The 19,303-nt window shown below is 49.5% G+C and overlaps 1 protein-coding gene and 1 long non-coding RNA gene across 9 annotated transcripts in view; one reads left to right on the forward strand and one right to left on the reverse strand.

Annotated features, from left to right (window-relative positions):
- LOC140638293 (ATP-binding cassette sub-family A member 17-like) overlaps window positions 1–19,303 on the forward strand; it is a 78,082-nt gene that overhangs the window by 41,339 nt on the left and 17,440 nt on the right. For all 8 annotated transcript variants that reach the window (XM_072835378.1, XM_072835376.1, XM_072835379.1 and 5 more), the window contains 6 exons: window positions 5,252–5,350; window positions 13,233–13,386; window positions 14,983–15,286; window positions 17,487–17,760; window positions 17,924–18,128; window positions 18,702–18,921. In XM_072835378.1, coding sequence (XP_072691479.1) covers window positions 5,252–5,350; window positions 13,233–13,386; window positions 14,983–15,286; window positions 17,487–17,760; window positions 17,924–18,128; window positions 18,702–18,921 — 1,256 coding nt within the window. The remainder of the gene's footprint in view (window positions 1–5,251; window positions 5,351–13,232; window positions 13,387–14,982; window positions 15,287–17,486; window positions 17,761–17,923; window positions 18,129–18,701; window positions 18,922–19,303) is intronic.
- Window positions 12,948–17,372, reverse strand: LOC140638297 (uncharacterized). The gene is made up of 3 exons (XR_012035395.1): window positions 14,748–17,372; window positions 14,459–14,544; window positions 12,948–13,481 (listed from the first exon to the last, which is right to left on the reverse strand). It is a non-coding gene; the product is annotated as an uncharacterized lncRNA (long non-coding RNA).

Genomic DNA, 19,303 nt, shown 5'->3' on the forward strand with positions numbered 1-19,303 from the left:
GGACGGGAGTCCCCGTGTGCACGCTCACAGCCGGCTCCGCTGCCCCTCTCATCAGCAAGGCCTCTCTACTCTGCCGGGGTCTGGACCCCCAGGCCTCTGCTATCTCCTGGAAAGACAGGACACTCTAGCCAGAGCAGCACTCGAAAGTAACGGGGCTCTTATCATGTCCCCTCCTTCCTTTAAACCCCTCGATGGCCCCCAGCAGCCTTCAAGTTAAAGTCAAATTATTTTTTTATAAAAAGATTTTATTTATTCATGAGAGACACAGAGAAAGAAGCAGAGACACAGGCAGAGGGAGAAGCAGGCTCCTGCGGGGAGGCCGATGCAGCACTCAGTCCCAGGACCCAGGATCACACCCTGGGCCAAAGGCAGATGCTCAACTGCTGAGCCACCCAGGTGTCCCAAAGTCAAATTCTTAAATGTGACTTTACAGACGCTCTTATTGGGTGGCTGAGCCAAGACGAACATCTGGCCTGATTTTCCTCAATTATTCCAGACTTCAGAGTGGTTCCCGCCACTCGCTACCACCTCCTCTCCCTCATGTGGTTCTCAGGGAGGAGTCTTAGCTCAACTTAGTGAGGAAGATGGGAGCCACCAAACAAGAAGTCCCCTTCACTCTCGTCACACGTGTCTTCCTTCCTTCCATCTTTATAGCCAACGACTCGCCTCTCTTCCTGGTGGAGGCTCGCCCTTCTGCACCAGCTCCAGATCCTTCCATCTTGCCTTCTCAAAACCTCGCCTTCTGGACTCACCACACCATCAGAGTCTCTCTCTACTGGGTCACTTCCAGGAGTGCACTGAGTCCCCACTGCCCTCCCCCAGCCCCTGGCACCCACCCTTATACTTTCTGGCTCCGTGATACGGGCTGCCCTCAGCTGCCATCATGCAGTATTTATACTTTTGTGATTTGCTTAGACCACTTAGTGCAATGTCCTCAAGATTCAGTGCTGTGGCATATTGCAGGATTTCCTTCCTTTTTAAGGCTGAATACTAGTCTATAACACACACACGTGTGCACACACACCCCACATTGTGTTTATCCATTCATCTGTTAATGGACACTTGGGTTGCTGTCACATTTTAGCTGTGGTGGATAATGCTGAATAATGCTGCCACAAACACGGGTGTGCAAGTATCCCTTCAAGACTCTGCTTTTGATTCTTTGGGATATATTTACTCAGAAGGAAAAGTGCTGAGCCATATGGTAATTTTATTTTTAAAATTTTGAAGAACTGCCATGCTGTCTTCCACAGAGGCTGTACCATTTTACATTCCCTCCCACAGTACATAAGAATTCCAATTTCTCCATAGCTCATCAATACCTGTTGTTTTCTGTTTTTCTTTTTTTAAATTACTCACCAACCTAATGGGCATGAGGTAACTTTGTTTTGCATCTCCCCAATGATGAGTGATGCTAAGCATCTCTTCATGTGCTTATTCCATTTGTAGTCTTCTTTGGAGCAATGTCTACTATCACCCATTAAAAAAAAAAACACAAACTTTTATTTATTAAGTAATCTCTATCCTCAACGTGGGGCTTCAACTCATAACCCTGAGATCAAGAGGTGCATGCTCCTCTGACTGAGCCAGCCAGGCACCCCTCATGTCCTTTGCCCATTTTTGAATCAAGCTGTTTTCTATTGTTCTGTTTTCTATTGTTCTATATACTTCTCTATATATTCTGGATATTAATTAGTCCTTTATCAGATAACAGGATCTGCAAATATTTTCTCCCATTTAGTGGGTTGTCTTTTTACTCTGATGATAGTAAATTCCTGATGCACAAAATTTCTAAGTTGAATGAAGTCCAACCCATTTATTTTTTCTTTTGTTACTATGCCCTTGATGTCACGTCCAAGAAATCATTGCCAGATCCCATGTTGTGGAGCTTCTGTGCCATGTTTTCTTCTGGGAGTTGTATTATTTTAGGTCTTACATTTAGGTCCTTGATCTATTTTGAGTTCATTTTTGTATGTAGTGTTACGTAGGGTCCAATGTCATGCTTTCACACTTGGATGTCCTGTTTCCACATCGGTTGAAAAGATTGTCCTTCCCTCATCAAATTCTTGGCACCTTTGTTGAAAATCATTTGACCATATGTGCGAGGGCTTATTTCTGGGCTCTCTGCTGTCTTCCATCAGTCTATGTGTCTGCCCTTATGCCAATAACACCTTGTTTGGATACTGTAGCTTCATAACAAGTTTTTTTTTCAAGATTTTGTTTATTTATTCATGAGAGACACACAGAGAGAGAGGCAGAGAGAGAAGCAGGCTCCATGCAGGGAGCCTGACATGGGACTTGATCCCAGGCCTCCAGGATCACGCCCTGGGCTGAAGGTGACGCTAAACCGCTGAGCCACCGGGGCTGCCCTGTAGCAAGTTTTGAAATCAAGGAAGTATCATTCTCTAGTTTTGTTCTTTTGCAAGATTGTTTTGGTTATTAAGGGTCCCTTGAGATTCCATATGAATTTTAGGAAGGGTTTTTCTATTTCTGCAAAAAAAAAAAAAAAAATCATTGCTTTTTTTGGGTAGGGACTGTACTGAATCCGTTGAATGCTCTGGCCGGTATTGGCATTTGAACAACATCACATCTCCTAGTCCATGAACATGGGATGTGTTTCAGTGTATTTACGTCTTCTTTACTTCCCTTCAGCAATGTTTTATAGCTTTCATTCTACAAGTCTTTCACTTCCTTGGGTTAACCCCTAAGTATTTTATTGTTTGGCGCTATTGTAAGTGGGTTATTTTTGTTATTTCCTTTTTAGATTTGTTCACTGTATTTAGAAATGCAACTGATTTCTGCGTGTTGGCTCTCTATCCTGCTACTCTGCTGAACTCACTTATTACTTCTCACAGCTTCATTGTAGCACCTGTAGAGTTTTCTACATATAAAATCACGTCATCTGCAAACACATAATTTCACTTCTTCCTCTCCGCTCTGGATGCCTCTTACTTCTTTTTTCTTGCCTAACGGCTCTGACTATAATTTTCCGGGCCAGGCACATTAGGCAGATTCTGCAAGCTCAGATGCTGTGTCAGTGGGGAGGCAGATGCTGGGTCCTTTCCACTCTGCTGTCTTCCCGGCATCCTTGTCTCATATGTAGGCTCTCCGTCATGAGTCATGTTCATCAACACGCAGCAGAAGGGATAAATTCGCACTTGATTACAGAAAGATGCCTAGAAAATCCACAAACATTTGGAAACTCAACTTCTGAACACTTTTGAACAGCTTATGGGTCAAAGAGAAATTAGAAACAGTTTAGAATTGACAATGATGAAGACACAACAGATCCAAAATGTTCAGATGCTGCTAGAGCGGTGCCCGGAGGGAAAAATATAGCCCCAAAACACTTGTTAGGAAAGAAGAAAGCCTCAAGGCCAGTGGCCTGAGTTTCCAGCTGAGGGAGGCAGAAAAAGCAGAGAGAATGTTAAATGCAGAGTACAGAGAAGAAAAGAAATAATAAATATGAAGAGAACAAATGGTGGAATAAGAAACAAAAACATTGAGGGAAAAAAGTAGCCAGACATTGTTTATTACAATATCAATAAAAATGATTAAGCCCCCGCCTAAGCCATTAAGGAGAAAAAGAAGAAATACAAGAACAGCATGAGGAATGAGCAAACCACCATGCACACCCAGCACAGACTTACGACAGGATAATGAGAAAGAACCACAAATAAATTGGAGACTTAATGGGCTAAACTGTTTAGAATGTAGATAAAACAGGCTGATTTCTTGAAAAACACAACCTACTCCAACTGACACACAGTGAAAGAGAAGAATCTGAATAACCACGCATCTACTGATGAAATTGAATTTGCAATGACAAACGTTACCACAAAGAGGATTCCAGTCCCCATCAGTCACTGAGGAAATAACCTCAATCTTTCGGGAAATAGAGAAGGAAGCAGCCCCCAAGTCATGGGGGGGGGGGGGGGTTGGGCAGCGGGCCTGTGATACCAACAACCAGAACATGAACGTAAACACAATGTCATTAGCAAAATAGGAACGGGTCGAATGGACTTAAGTGGGGGCCCAGGAGGGCTTGGCGCCCAGGTCGGGGCTGCGGTGGGATTTCTGGAAGACTGGGCGCAGCCGGGATATGGACCGGAGCATCTGCTAAGTCCTCTAGGGCCTGGGGCTCCACAGGCCGGGGCCCTCGGGGAAGCAAGAAACCGAGCGGAGCCTGCAGGTCCCCAGACCCATCACCTGCGTCCAAATGTCGATCAAGAGAGGCACCGTACACCTCGACTGCGGCGTATTCCTTCGTGGAACACCCCCACCCCCACCCCGACGAGAGGACCTCGGCGCGGCACCGGCCTGCTGAGCCTCCCGTCCCGCGGCTGGGCAAGCTGGACACGAGGGGAGGCCGCGCGCTCCGCTGCCGGGCCCGGGCAGCACAGGACAGGAGCCGGGCACGGTGGCAGCAGGAGGCACGACACTGGTCGTGTGAGGGCGGGAGACGAGTCACCTGGAGGGGGCGGAGAGCACCCTGTGGGGTGCTGGAGAGGCCTGCCCCACGGTGGGTGACAGCACGGCATCGCCCCACACCTGGAGCCTACCACTCACGGGCATGATTTCGGCAACTGCAGCTGAGCGAGCCTGCGAACACTTGACGCCCCAACACCCCCCCAGTTCGGGAGGGGAGAGACCCGGAGGCATGGGGGAACTAGCCCGGGCAAGCAGTAGTGGGCATCAACCCGGCGCCGTGCAGCGCGGGCTCCTCCCCGAGGCCGAGGCCGGGTGGCAGGTGGCAGGTGGCAGGTGGTGGGTGTGCCCGGGGCTGCGCTCAGCGTCACTCCACTCAGCTGCTAGAAGACAATGGAAGGCATGCAGAGGGGGGTGCGAGGAGAGGGGCGCTGCTGGGTGCACGCCCCTCTCGGTGTCCACTCGGCACTGCAGTGTCTGCAGGGCACGCCGAGCCCCCACCCCCCACATCGCCCCCCAGCCGGGCCTGGCCACAGCAGCGCGTGCACACGGGAGGGCTCAGGTGGCTCCGGGTTCTCAGGGAGCACCCCAGAAACCACACGGAAAGCTGCATCGTTCACGAGGCCTATGCGAGAGTCATTGCCCCAGAAACGTTTGGGAGTAAATCCATCCCCCCGCTGTCCCAGTGCAGAGTGCTGACCTCGGGAGCCCCAAAGCCGAGCACTTGAGCACTTGACGTGGCCCCGCTATCTCCCCGTGGAGCGCCAGGGCCCGTGGGGGGTTCCCCTGCACCCGCGGGGAGACAACCGCTCTTCCCTTGCAGGTTCGCACGTCTCTTCACGGAGCTGGAGCGGCGGCAGGTGGAGCTGGGGGTCGCCAGCTTCGGGGTGGCGGTCACCACCATGGAGGAGGTGTTCGTCCGGTAAGGGGGGGCCGACACCGCACAGCCCAGGGTCTGGCGGCCGGGGGGCTCCCGAGGGTCCTGCGCCCAACCCGGGTGCGGGGCTCGGGTCCGACCCTCACCGGCCCTTCCCACCCCCCACGAGGACTCGCAGTGAGAGGGACACTGCCGGGCAGAGCGCTGAATCCACGACCCCTTCCAGGGGTGACAAAGCAAACCAAGCGACACGGTGTCCTCTGGGATACCGTCGGCGACTGTGAGTAACGGGTGGCTCTCGTGGTCAGGAAGGCTCACGGCCTCGGGCTCATGGCTGCCTGACCGAGCTAGCAAGCTTTGAGCCGCCCTCGAGGAAGGCCTTCCTCGTGTCGGGGCGCTCAGGGGGCCCCCAGGAGGCCACACGAGCCCAGACAGCAACAGCTGCTCTGGCCGAACCTGCTTGCTACCTGGAACAGTAGGCTGTTACAAGTGTTATTAATGACACATTAAAGCTCATATTTTATTTTTTTTCTGCTAGTCCACATGGCTTTTTCTCTCCCCCTTTTCGGTTATTTTTCCTCATTCTGTATTTTTTTTTCTCCCTCATGCTAGTTGGAGATTACATGTTCTTACGGTATCACATTAGTGGTCAACGTAGACACTGAGACACACGTATGGAATTTATCAAAGTGCCAAGTGAAGTAATATATTCACTCCGCTCCTGGACAATGCTGAGACCCTGGGACACACACACACCTCACCATCACCAACCTGTATACATTGTATTTTTTAAAGATGTTATTTATTTACTCGAGAGTAAAAGTGACAGAGAGAGCATGAGTGGGCAGGGGCAGAGGCAGAGGGAGAAGCAGGCTCCCCAGTGAGCAGGGGGCCTGACATGGGGCTCCATCCTAGGACCCTGAGATCATGACCTGAGCCGAAGGCAGACGCTAGACCGACTGAGCCACCCATGCGCCCACCCCTATATACGTATATTTTAATTCTCTCTTTTTTCAACTTCACAAACCTGTATTATTGTTGTTCGAGAATGCCAGTAGTCACTTATACTCATGCGCATAAACACCTGTCTCTGCATCCCTTCCTCTCACGTCTCAGATGAGACTGTCCTCCTGCCCATAGCTCCTCACAGCACCCATTAGTGTTTTTATGCAGGTGCCAAACACATTATGGTTTTTTTTTTTTAAGATTTTGTTTATTTATTCGTGACAGACACACAGAGAGAGGCAGAGACACAGGCAGGGGGAGAAGCAGGCTCCCTGTGGGGAGCCCGACGTGGGACTTGATCCTGGATCCCAGGATCACAACCTGAGCTGAAGGCAGATGTTTAACTACTAAGCCACCCAGGCGTCCCTGAGGCTCATTTTCTTGCACATGGGTATCCAGTCATGATGGAACCTTTTGGGGGAAGAGACTTCCTTCCACACTGAATTGTTTTCACACCTTCACCAAAAATCAATCGAATGTGTATGGCAATTTCTACATTCCCTATTCTGTTCCACTGAACAGTTGTCTGTCCCATGCCAGTCCCTCACCATTGGGGTTCCTGTGGCTTTGTGGGACGTCTAGAAGTTAGGTAGTAGATGGTTCCTTCAGGTCTATTTTTTTCAAGATTGTTTTGGCCATTATGGGTCGTTTGTGTTAACATGTAAATTTAAATATAAACTCATCAGATTCTATTTTGAAAAAAGGACCTCCATTGGTTACAACAGATCCACCACACTAATTGCAAGTCGTTAACAATAGGGAAAACGAGGGAACGGGGTGTGTGTGAGTGAAGCAGGGGTAGAATGAGTAGATGGGAACTGTTTTCTGCTCAGTTTTGCTGTAAACCTAAAACTGTCTAAACTATAAAGTATTTTTTTTAACCTGCAGGGACTATGACTGGTACTAAGTTGAATCTACAGATTAATTTAGGGAGAATGGACATCTTTCAAACATTCATCCTTCCAATCCATAGGTATCACACGTAGCTTCGTTTATTTGGGAGGTCATTTCTCATTTTTATCAGCCATGTTTTGCAGTTTCCAGACGTTCTGCATTGTCTTTGGCTAAACTTACTCCGAAGTACTTCATATTTTCTGAAGCTATGGAAATGGGTTTCTAAATTTAGCTTCCAATCACTTGTTGCAGATCTAGAAATCATTTTTGTATGTTATATGTCTAGAGACATTATTTAACTCGTTAGTTCAGACAGTCTGGGGTTGACTTCCTTAGTATTTTCTGTATGACCCTCCCGTCAGGTAAAGACAGTTTTACTTCCAATTTTCCAGTCTTTATGCCTTTAACTGGCTCATCTCACTAGTAGGGTCTGCAGCATAATGCCGACTAGAAGCAGAGAGGAGGGATGTCCTCTCCTGGTTAGGGGAAGCGTTTTATCACAGCCAGCGGTTCCTTCTACGTCCTTCGACTTTACTCTGCCGGTTTGCAGCCACACAGACATACGTGTACATATACATACAGCCGCATAACACAGGTATGTGTATGTATGGGGACATACACTTCCCTCTGAGTTTTGCTTGCCTGAATTTCAGTTTTTGAGTATGTAGTATTTTCATTACCAGTCAGTGAGAAATTTGCTTAGTTTTCCATTGTGGTTTCCGCTCTGACCTGTGGCTTACTGAGAACTGTTTCTTAATTTCCAAATTCATGGAGATTTTTGAAAAACTTGCTTTCTTGTTTTCTTGTGCCTTGTCTGTTTTGCTAATGGAGTTGATTTCTGACCTGATTTCACTCTGGTTCTGGTATGTCTCTGTCGAGCCTCCTTCCTTCAAAATGCTTGTCTGTGGCTCAGCTTATATTCTGTTTTCATAAAATTTCCTAGGTTCTTGAAAGAACATGCATTCTTCGGTTGTTAGGGGCAGTCTTTTGTGTATAGCAATTAGGTCTTCAGTGTCTTTAAAAAAAAAATTATCTGCACTCCGTTAGGCATCCAATTCCTGGTTTCAGCTTAAGTCATGATCTAGAGGTCATGAGATTGAGCCTGCATTGGGCTTCACACTTGGCATGGAGTCTGCTCATCCCTCTCTGTCCCCCTCTGTCCCTCACTCTGCTCTATCTCTCAAATAAATAAATAGATAAATAAATAAATAAAATCTAAATGAAAAAGCTAGAACTTAAAAAAAAAAAAAGAAGTTAGTCACTAGGTCCAGCTCACAATCAAGGGGAGGAGACTAACACAAGCAACAAAAGCAAAAATACACGTGGGACTGTATCAAATTAAAAAGCTTCCATGGAGCGTACACACACACCAGCCCCATAAAAGAATAGTACTCAGTCATTAGAAAGAAGGAAAATCCTATTATTCTCAATGACACAGACATGAGGGCATTACACTCCGTGAATAAGTCAGACAGAAGAAAAACAAATACGGTGTGGACTCACTTACCTGTGGAGTCTAAAGACACACCCCTGGAAAGAGAACAGACCTGTGGTCACCGGGGGGGTGGGGGTGGGGGAATGGGCAGGTGAAGCACAAACTTCCAATTCCAAGACGAGTAAGTTCTGGGGATGTCATGTGCGGACCGGTGACTGTCATTAACGGTACTGTATTGTGTATCTGACAGTTGTTAAGAGAGTGAGTCTTTTTTTTTTTTTAAGATTTTATTTATTTATTCATGAGAGACACAGAGAGGAAGAGAGGCAGAGACCCAGGCAGAGGGAGAAGCAGGCTCCATGCAGGGAGCCCAACGTGGGACTCGATCCCAGGACCCCAGGATCATGCCCTGGGCCCAAGGCAGACGCTAAACCACTGAGCCACCCAGGCGTCCCCTAAGAGAGTGAATCTTAAAAGTTCTCACCACATGCAAAAATTATTGTAACTCTGGGAGGTGGTGGATGTTAGCTGGACGCACAGTGGAGGTCGCTCCACAGTGTATGCATCTCTGGGGGCATGATGGTGGGCACCTTACTTGATGGCATGTGTCGCCTACATCTCGATAAAACTGGGAAGAAAATGAGGCGGATGATGGCAGAGTGCGAGCACTCGGAGGTGGGTCTGGGGGGTCTGTGAGACGCCGTCTACCGCGGTGCAGAAGCTCTCGGGGGAGCTCGTAGTCTGCATCCTGCAAAAGTCTCGTTTGATGCCTGAAGGAGGGCAGTGTGCGCCAACCTCCATCTGTAGGAAACTCCCCTCCCTCCCTTCCTGAAATTCAGTCTTTTTTTTTTTTTTAAGATTTTATTTATTTATTCATGATAGACAACAGAGAGAGAGGCAGAGACACAGGCAGAGGGAGAAGCAGGCTCCATGCACCGGGAGCCCGACGTGGGATTCGATCCCGGGTCTCCAGGATCACGCCCTGGGTCGAAGGCAGGCGCTAAACTGCTGTGCCACCCAGGGATCCCCTGAAATTCAGTCTTAATAAACAACACTGTTATCTAATAGAAAAAACAAATTATACTAGCAGAAACCAAATGAGGAAGAAAAATTAAAAATATAACCTTAGAGGGCACCTGAGTACCTCAGTGGGTTAAGCATCTGCCTCCGGCTCAGGTCATGATCCTGGGGTCCTGGGGTCCTGGGATCGAGCCCCGCATCGGGCTCTCCGCTCGGTGGGGACTCTGCTTCTCCCTCTGCCTCTGTCCCCTCTCATGCACTCTCTTTCAAATAAATAAATAAAATCTTAAAAAACAAAATACAACCTTATGCCATGACATTTCATGGGGCCAAAGCAAACATTGTGGTGAAGTGCCATGTGCTGTCTTCCCCAACACATCCACCTCAGGTACCAGATGAAGTCCTGACCAGAGGCACGACAAATTCTGATAATTGTCGCTAGTATCCTGCAAGGTGTAGAAAAGCTAAAGGATGTACACGTAGAAAGCCTAGAAAAGTCAGGGAGAAACCGTGGAGAGAAGCAGAGCCTCAGCAAAGGTGAGGAGGGCCTCCGGGGTACACGGTCTGTGGGAACAAGGCCAGGGCGGCTCCGGTGAGGCTCCCCTGGTGCCCACTCCTGCCTCACCCTCTCACCGTAAATAGGACTGACCCGTATAAGCAGCAAGATTTTGCAGAATCGGCTATGTGCCTAATAAGGCTAGGTCACAGAAGTATTGTAGTCCCGTGCTCCCTTTCTCTCTCTCTCTCTCTCTCTCTCTCTCTCTCTCGGCTCAGTCTGGGAGAAGCCAGCTACCGTCTTGTGAGGACACACAGGCAGCCCTAGGGAGAAGTCCATGCGGCCAGGAGCTAATGCTTTTGCCAACAACCAACGAGGAATTGGGGCTCCTGCCAGAGGTATGCTGGAGCTGGCTCATATTGGCTCATGAGAGCCGATCATTAAGTCATCAAGAATTGTGCGAGCCAGTTAAACACAGCAATTAATAAAACTTAAGTTGCACAAGCTTATAAATAAATCACAGTAAAAACGGTGGTACAATTGTGATACCAATTCCAGAGTGTGGTTTTTCCCACACCACCAAGCTGGTAACTCCATGCTGACACTACGTATCTAAGAGAATAGCATCAGATCCCAGAGGTTAAGGGCTCTGGGCTGCAAGACTGCCCCCCCATCCTCCCGACTCTAGTCCCTGGTCACAAGTCCAGGTGGTCACCTGTGCTTTTGACCCACCAGCCATAAACTGGATGTTCCCACAACTCCCCCTTCAATTCATTTGCTAGGATGGCTCACAGAGCTCAGAGAAACACTGGCTTCCATTTACCAGTTTATTATAAAGGATAGGATACAGGATCCAGGTGGACACGTCCACAGAGAAAGAGTTCAAACCTTCCATGATCTCTGAGGGCACCACTGTCCCCACATTTCCACGGGGTCACCAACCTGGAAGCCCTCCAAACCCTGCCCATTTGGGTTTTTATGGAGGCTTCATCACATACACAAGGTTGATTGATTAAATCATTGGCTGCTGGTGCCCGGACTCCGTCTCCAGCCCCTTGTCCCCTCCCAGGAGGTTGGGAGGTAGGCCTAGAAGTTCCAACTTTGCCATCACATGGATGGTTCTCCTGGCCAGTGGCCCCAATCCAGATCTGCGGATGCTTTCCAAAAGCCACAGTCATTCGTACAACAAAACACACCTTAACTGCCACCTCCACTTAGGAAATTGTAAACATTTTAGGAGCTCAGTGCCAGGACCAGAATGAAGACCAAGCATATATTTCTTATTATAAATCACAATATCACAAACGGTAATACTGAGGCTTCATCTCCTCATGATCTGGCTACACTCTACTATCTGTGCTCCTGAGGTTATTCACATCTACTTCTATCTGTGTGATGGACGCGTTGTGATGATGATTTGCAATCAAAACCACAATGAGAGTATTTACACCGAAGACCTTGGTTAACACCTTTCACTGGGGTTTAATTTATTGTCTTGTTGAATGTCTAGATTGAGTAAGTGATGAAGACAACATTAATAATGCAAAGTAGGGGATCCCTGGGTGGCTTAGTGGTTTGGCACCTGCCTTTGGCCCAGGACGTGCTCCTGGAGTCCTGGGATTGAGTCCCACGTCAGGCTCCCTGTGTGGGGCCTGCTTCTCCCTATGCCTGTGTCTCTGCCTCTCTCTGTGTCTCACATGAATAAATAAATAAACCTTTAAAAAATAATGCAACTTAAGTTTAAAAGTGTCTTATATCTGGAGTCATTTCGTTAAGGAGAGTACAAAAACTTGAGGCAATATCCTTCCAGTATTTTTTTTAAGATCTTACTTATTTACTAACGAGAGACACAGAGAGAGAGAGAGAGAGAGAGAGAGAGAGAGGCAGAGACACAGGCAGAGGGAGAAGCAGGCTCCATGCAGGGAGCCTGACACGGGACTCGATCTGGGGTCTCCAGGATCAGGCCCTGGGCCGAAGGCGGCGCTAAACTGCTGAGCCTCCCAGGCTACCCTCCTTCAAGTATTTAGAAAAAAAAAAAAAGTATCATTCAACTCAACGACAGTGTTGCTCACCTCAGGGATGAACGTGTGACGCTCTGACACACGTCTTTGCTATCTCACCTTTACCTTGATCATCCCCGTTAATTAAAACCAACATTCTCGTCACAACTACCCTGGGAGAGCTAGCTGTGCACAGGCCAGGTGAGGGCACCATCTTGGAAGTGGAACCTCGTGCCCCAGCCCTGCCTTCGGGCCACTGCAGCTCTGGCCAGGCCTGCTGCGCCTCACCACCCACCAGGTGCTCCTGAATTCCTGACGCACAGAGAATAAACCCTTACGGTTGCTTCAAGCTGCTACATTTGGGAGTAATCTGTGCCACAGCCGTAGGGAACACACACAGGGTCTTTTACCCAACTGTACTGGACGGAAAATGAGCCACCATTTACTGGGCTATTTTGTTGTGGCAAATTCCCAGGAGTAGAATAATTGACCCAAAGACTGTGAACAAAAATATATATCTTGCCTTCTTAACAGTCTGCTGCCAGCAATGAAAGCGTCCTTTCGCCTAGAGCAGGGTTCGTCCAACTTTTTCTCTCAAGGCCAGAGAGTAAGCATTCTAGGCTATGTAGACTCAGGGGCATAATCAAGGAGAATATGTAGGTAATTAGATAACCATCTAACCAGTAACCATTTACAAAAATCCATTCTGAGCTCAGAGCCAAACAGAAAAACAAGGCCTTGGCTAGATTTGGCCCGGGCTGCAGTTTACCCAGCCCTGGCCTAGAGGGTCAGCAGTGCCGCACGCTATGATGGATGATTTTGCTCATAAGATAGATATTAAGTGATATTTCATTTCTGTTTTAATTTGCATATGGCATCTTTCAAGGAAAATAATTGAATCTATTCATGCTAACTTCGCCTCAGTTCTTTGGATAAGCCCTTGGTCATTAGTCAATTCAATATTCAGTTAATTCAATATTTACTCAGGGCCTGTTGAAGACTCTTTAAATCCAAACAAACCCAAGTGAGTTGTGAATTTGTAAATTTGCATTTCTCTTTGTTTTGGCTTCGGTTTAGGGTGAACAAGTTGTCAGACACCAGCACAGATATCCAAGCCCTCAAGACCTCCTCGATGCAGTCCCAACTGAGAATTCCTATCAGCAGGATTAAACGCTTTCACTCCAGGATCTTCTCATTACGGTCTGGCCTGCCAATCCACATGAACACGGGGGTGAGCAAGTATTTCAAATGCAAGCAAGAGGGCAGATTTTGGTGCAATTCTTAGAATCACGCTGTTCAAGAAATGCAGGTCAACCTCTCACAGGCCTGAGAAAAAATGTGCAGATTTTTAGCATAAAAGAAAGGCAGGCCCTGCTAGGTTTCAGCAATGCCAGATTCTCGGCTCTAGTTCAAAGGCAACATGCTAGGGTTTCCTGACCAGGATTAACCCAATGGGTGAAGTATCAGAAAAGGTCACAGTAGAGGTTACAGGAAAGGTCTTGGTCCTTCCTCTTACCAAAAAGAAGAAAGAATAAAAGTACTGAGCCTACTGGCCACAAAAGCATGTTTAATCTTACTTTTTCATCTTTTGCTGTGAAACAGATCACACATTACATCACCTGGAGTTGAAGATTTTTTTAAACATCCTTATGAAATATATGGGTAACCTATAATGTTCTTTTATTGTTGAAAAAAAAAAAAGAACATTGATGTGCATCTTACAAAGTGGTCTTGATTCGGGCATCCACAAGGTGTGACTGTAAAATAGTGACACTGGTTTCCATGGGTTAGGGAAGAGATTGATTCCATTGTATCATTATGTTGAATTGCATAAGAAAGAGGAAGCTGTCATCCATGGGGCCCCTGAGCTGGAAAGGGTCTCCGGGTCATCTCCACCAGCCACCTCCAGTAAGCTGCTCTCCAGCCTCCAGTAAGAGGTTCATCTGGGCTCCACTAGGCCAAGCTTTGCTTCTAGAGACTTCCCAGGAAGTATTTCTCAGGGTACCACCTCCGACAAGGTGCAAGCAGTGACTCCTGAGGAATACTTACGGTGGCTGTGGCCTCCACCATGTCCAGTGTGGGAAATTTCAGGGTTGCTTGGTAGAGACTTTCAGGGATTTGTCGGTATTTGGGGCCGGGAATTTAGGAGCGCCTGAGTCAAACCAGACCACCTCGCCTCTTCCCACAAAGGCTTTGGGTAGACGAGTCGCGGCCTCCTCCCTACCCAGGCTCTGGCAGCACTGACGAGAAGCAGAGTGGGAGCCCACGGTGCTGACCCCCAGGGTCTCCCACCCCAGGCCCACCTGTGTTTCTTGGTCTTCAGTGCACAGGACCACATGCTTCACATTTACGATCCGTGCCCGGGTCCTGCGTTCTTACACTGGCACACCTGTAGGATACGTCACCACAAGTGGAATTCTGAGTTAAAAGACTATATGAACATTAAATTCGATCGGATTCATCTAGCTAATGTGTTTTCTGAAAAAAATTGTACTAAATTAAAACTCCCCCAGTGGTATTTTCCCATAGCCTCACCAACTTAAGATCTCTGATAACCTGGTAGGTATAGGAAAAAAGTTGTATCATACTTACGTTTGCTATCTGTGTAGGCAACTCTTCTAGATCTTTCCAACGTATGACTTCTTTTTCTGCCGTTGTCGGTCGAGTCACTAGGTGAAAGAATTTTAACTCGTGGCAAATTCTGAGCATAATCCAAATGTTAGCCCCCATGTGAGAGAGGGCAGCTGGGTGTGGGCCAGGGGCCGTGCAGCCGGCCAGCAGCTCCTCTCCGTGGCCACACTAATGGAGTGCTCCTCTTCTGCTCCAGCTCAGCCTCATCTGCCAACAGTTCTATGCCATGCTTCTGAAAAAGATCACGTACTCATGGCGCAACTGGATGATGATGCTAACGGTGCAAGTCCTGGTGCCTCTGGCGATCACCGTCTTCAGCCTTGCCTTCCTCAACTTGGAAACGCGTCTGGATGATGTCCCACTGGAACTGACCCTAAAAACATACGGTCAAACCATCGTCCCATTCTATATCTCCCCCAATTCCAGGCTGAATCCTCAGCTTTTGGAATATTTTACAGACATGCTTGTGGCGGAGGAGCAGATCCCTCTGGAGACTCCAAGTAAGTCTGAGGCTCAGCGGGGCAGGGCGAGCCGTGGGCACGCTGCTCCCCGTGGGGATGCCCCGTCCTTCGGGGCCACATTGTGCTCCCTGAAGTTAGATGAACCGCCCACTGGAAGTGTCAAAAAAATGTCTTTAACCTCCCAGATGACAGGGAAGGGAGGATGCCTAGAAATGAAACCAGGCTGTGTCTTTCTGGGGACTGTGGCAGGTCCCAAAACAAAATCCATAGATTATCTGATGTGTTTGACGTGTCCCAAGAGATTTACATGTCTGTGGCGTGAGTTTGGTGACAGAGGTAGAGAATGCTACACAAACGTGAAAAGAAAGGACATGAGGCACCTGGGTGGCCCAGTAGGTTGATCATCTGACTCTTGAGTTCAGCTCAGGTCATGATCTCAGGGTCGTGAGCTCAAGGCCTGATTCGGGCTTCACGCTGGGCAAGGAGTCTGCTGGAGATTCTCTCTCTCCCTCTCCCTCTGCCTCTCCCCTGGCGCACGTGCACACTCCTGTTCTCTCTCTCTCTCTCTAAAAAGAAATAAATCTCTTAAAAAAGGAAGAAAAGGAAGGACATTAACTCTGGGGCAGGGGGAGGTTGTACAAAAAAGGAAACATATCACTTGGTTCAGCTGTGAACTGATTTAACCAACTTTATGATGTAGCGTAGGGGAGAGGAGAAGAAAGTCCTTGCTTCCATAACAGGACACCAATAGGTAAATGTGCTACTTAGCAATTGGAGAAATGCCAGCTGGACAGTTTGAGAGTGGCTGTCCCCGCTGAGCAGACACTGTGGACAGTGAGGGGCATGCCAGGGCACTGCCCCTCACTCACTCACAGGGCACTGTGAGTCTTGTATGATTATTTCTTTTTAAAATTTATATTTCATGTGTTATTTTGACTAAAAATGAAGTTTTAAAGTATTTTTTTTAAATTTTTTATTTATTTATGATAGTCACAGAGAGAGAGAGGCAGAGACATAGGCAGAGGGAGAAGCAGGCTCCATACACCGGGAGCCCGATGTGGGATTCGATCCCGGGTCTCCAGGATCGCGCCCTAGGCCAAAGGCAGGCGCTAAACCGCTGCGCCACCCAGGGATCCCCTTAAAAGATTGTACTCATTTATATGACAGAGACAGAGACAGACAGAGAGAGAGAGCACACAAGCAGAGGGAACAGCACGCAGAGGGAGAAGGAGATGCAGGGCTCCATCCCAAGACCCTGGGATCATGACCTGAGCCGGAGGCGGGTGCTTAACCGACTGAGACACCCAGCTGCCCCAAGTATCTACTTTTTAAGATAAAGAGATCAAATGCAGAATATGGTGTGGCAAAGTGGGGAGCAGGATAATCCTTGCCTCCTCCATGAGTGCTGCCAAGGGTCTGCATGCTGGGCCTGCAGTGGGGTCCCGCCAGCCGCGTGGTTACCATGGTCGCCGTGATGGCAGGTCCCTTCTCGAACTAAAGATCCCGGAATTCTAGGTGGGTCATGTATTTCTGTGGTGCTGTGTGCTGAGGGAGCACAGTGACCAACAGGGTTACTACGGCCCATAGTGAGCTCCTCGCCAAGAAGTCAGAGGAGAAGGGGGGACATTTGCAGTGCAAAGTGACAGCGGGGACGATGAGAGTGCTGTGGGAGCACAGGGGCATAGCTCTGCCCGGAGGGGAGCCCAGTGGCTGCAGGTGAGAGCCCGAGGTGTGCGCAGGGAAGGACTGGACTCTCAGTCGGAGAAGAGAAGCGGAGCATGCCCCGAACCACAGGACAGCATCTATAAGCATGAGAACAGGGGGTCCTTAGGAGAGGCAAGAACTGAGGATGAGAGCAGAGCTTGGATCGTGATGGGGCGCTCAGGTGCCGGTGCCAGTGAGGGTCACTGAGGCACCGTGACACGCATGTCGTCCACGCAGCCCAGGCAAGGGTGGTGGCGCCCGGGCCGGACAAAGGCCCCGGGGGTGGCAGAGAACAGACAGCTGGAAAGATGCCTAGACCTCCCCCCTGCCGCTGCTTCTGTCGACCAAAGGGTTTTGCAGAGGCCCCCAGAGTGGGGCGCCCGGCCAGGAGGCGGCCCTGCAGGTGCAGGGGTCACCGGGATCGGGGTGGCAGCCGTGTCCAGGGGAGCCCCGCCTCAGGTGGGGGTGGGTGGGCGAGGAGAGGCCCAGGGGCGAGGGATGGGTGGGAGCTCCGGCTCGCTCTGCTGTCCCGCAGCCTTGGTGGAGGACCTCCTCCTGAAAAGGGCAGAGGAGGAGCCCGAGAGCTTCGATAACAGATACATCGTGGCTGCTTCCTTTGAGGACTCGGGGAACCACACAACGGTGACGGCGCTGTTCAACAACCAGGCCTACCACTCCCCCGCCGTGGCGCTGGCGCTGGTGGACAACGTCCTCTTCAAGCTGCTCTCAGGGACCCGGGCTTCAATCACGGCCGTCAACCACCCTCAACCTCAGTCGGCCGTGGAGGCCCTGGAGGATATCTTGTACCAGTACGTGCCACCGCCACCCCCTAGTAAAGCCTCCCCCCTGCCCGTGGAGTCTCTTGCCACCTGTTTCTTCTTTGCTCCAAGAGGAGCATGACGAACCGTTCTTGTAGAGGTGGCTCCTGCGAGTCCCAGTTAAACGAGTCTCTCTCTCCATGTTCTGCCGCAGGGGCCCCAAAGGACACTATCTTGTCATCCACTTGCTTTTTGGAATAGCTTTCCTGTCCAGCTCCTTTTCCATCCTGACAGTCAAAGAGAGAGCCACGAGGGCCAAGCACATCCAGCTCACCAGCGGTGTCTACGTGACCACGTTCTGGCTCTCCGCTCTGCTGTGGGACCTCATCACCTCCTTCGTCCCCAGTCTGCTGCTGCTGGTGAGGGCTGCGTGGTGCTGGGACCCTCCCCTGCGTGTCATGGGGGGCTTGCCTTTAGGGGCCCTGCGAAGAGCCCCTGAGCTGGCCGCTCCCCCAGGGTTGAGACTCTGTCCGTCGCTGACGCTCAGAAACGGGTCAAAACATCATGAGGGGCAGATGAGCCTGCTCTAGGGTCTCCAATCTGCGGCATCCCCGTGACCGCTGCCACCTGCTAGTCAGAGGCAGTGCATCCGGGGTGTGTAGCTCGTAGCCCAGAGACAGCTCACCAGAGCACCGAAGGGTACAACTATTGGATTGTGACTGCGTTGCGCAGCTTGCGGGTCCCCTTGCACTCTGTGCGGGAGGCGTCACATCCCCCCTCTGCTCTGCTTGTGTTTTGTAACCATCACTGTGCCCCTGACCTCGTGCTGCTGACGTCTAGGGGCAGAGCCAGCTGTCTGCGCGGTCGGACAAGTCCACACCAGTGCAGTACCGCTAACATCTTAGCTTTTAAAGTTGGGACCATCGTATCCTTCCTCTAGTCCTCAGGATCAAGTCTTAGTGACTTTTCCTAATTCTCCCCTCTTCCCCAAGGTGGTGTTTCTGCACTACAAGGAAGAGGCCTTTACACACAAGGACAATATCCCGGCCGTTATCTTGGTGCTAATGCTCTATAGCTGGGCCAGCATCCCCTTCATCTACCTGACCAGCTTCTGCTTTCAGTACGAAGGTAGTGCTTTCATCAAGCTCATCATCATACTCACCTTCTTGAGCATTGGCCCCTTTATTCTCGTCTCAGTCACAAGTGAAAAAGGTGAGGACGAGGACCGTCATATCTACATAACACGCGGGGGGTTCATTCTTCCACTCACAGCCACAGAAGATGTCCCCCCGAGAATCAGGCTGTTCCCAAAAGCTGTCTTCTGAAGAGCCCCAAACCATGTCCCAAAACACACATCTCTAGGAGAACGGAGAGATGTGGTGGTTATGTTCATCCAGTGGATTATGCTCAGCAACAGAAAGGGAGCAAAGTGCCTGGTGCACACATGCGGCAGTGTGAACAATATCTGACCCCACTGACCTGACAAATCCTGACGACAGAGTCAGGAAAGCAGTGGCCTCGGAGTTTGGGGGAGGGGAGTTGACAAAACAGAGACATATCCCCCCAGGAACCTCCTGGAAATACTCTGCATCTT

The sequence above is a fragment of the Canis lupus genome, chromosome 8 (genome assembly GCF_048164855.1).
Source record: "Canis lupus baileyi chromosome 8, mCanLup2.hap1, whole genome shotgun sequence".
NCBI lineage: Eukaryota > Metazoa > Chordata > Mammalia > Carnivora > Canidae > Canis > Canis lupus.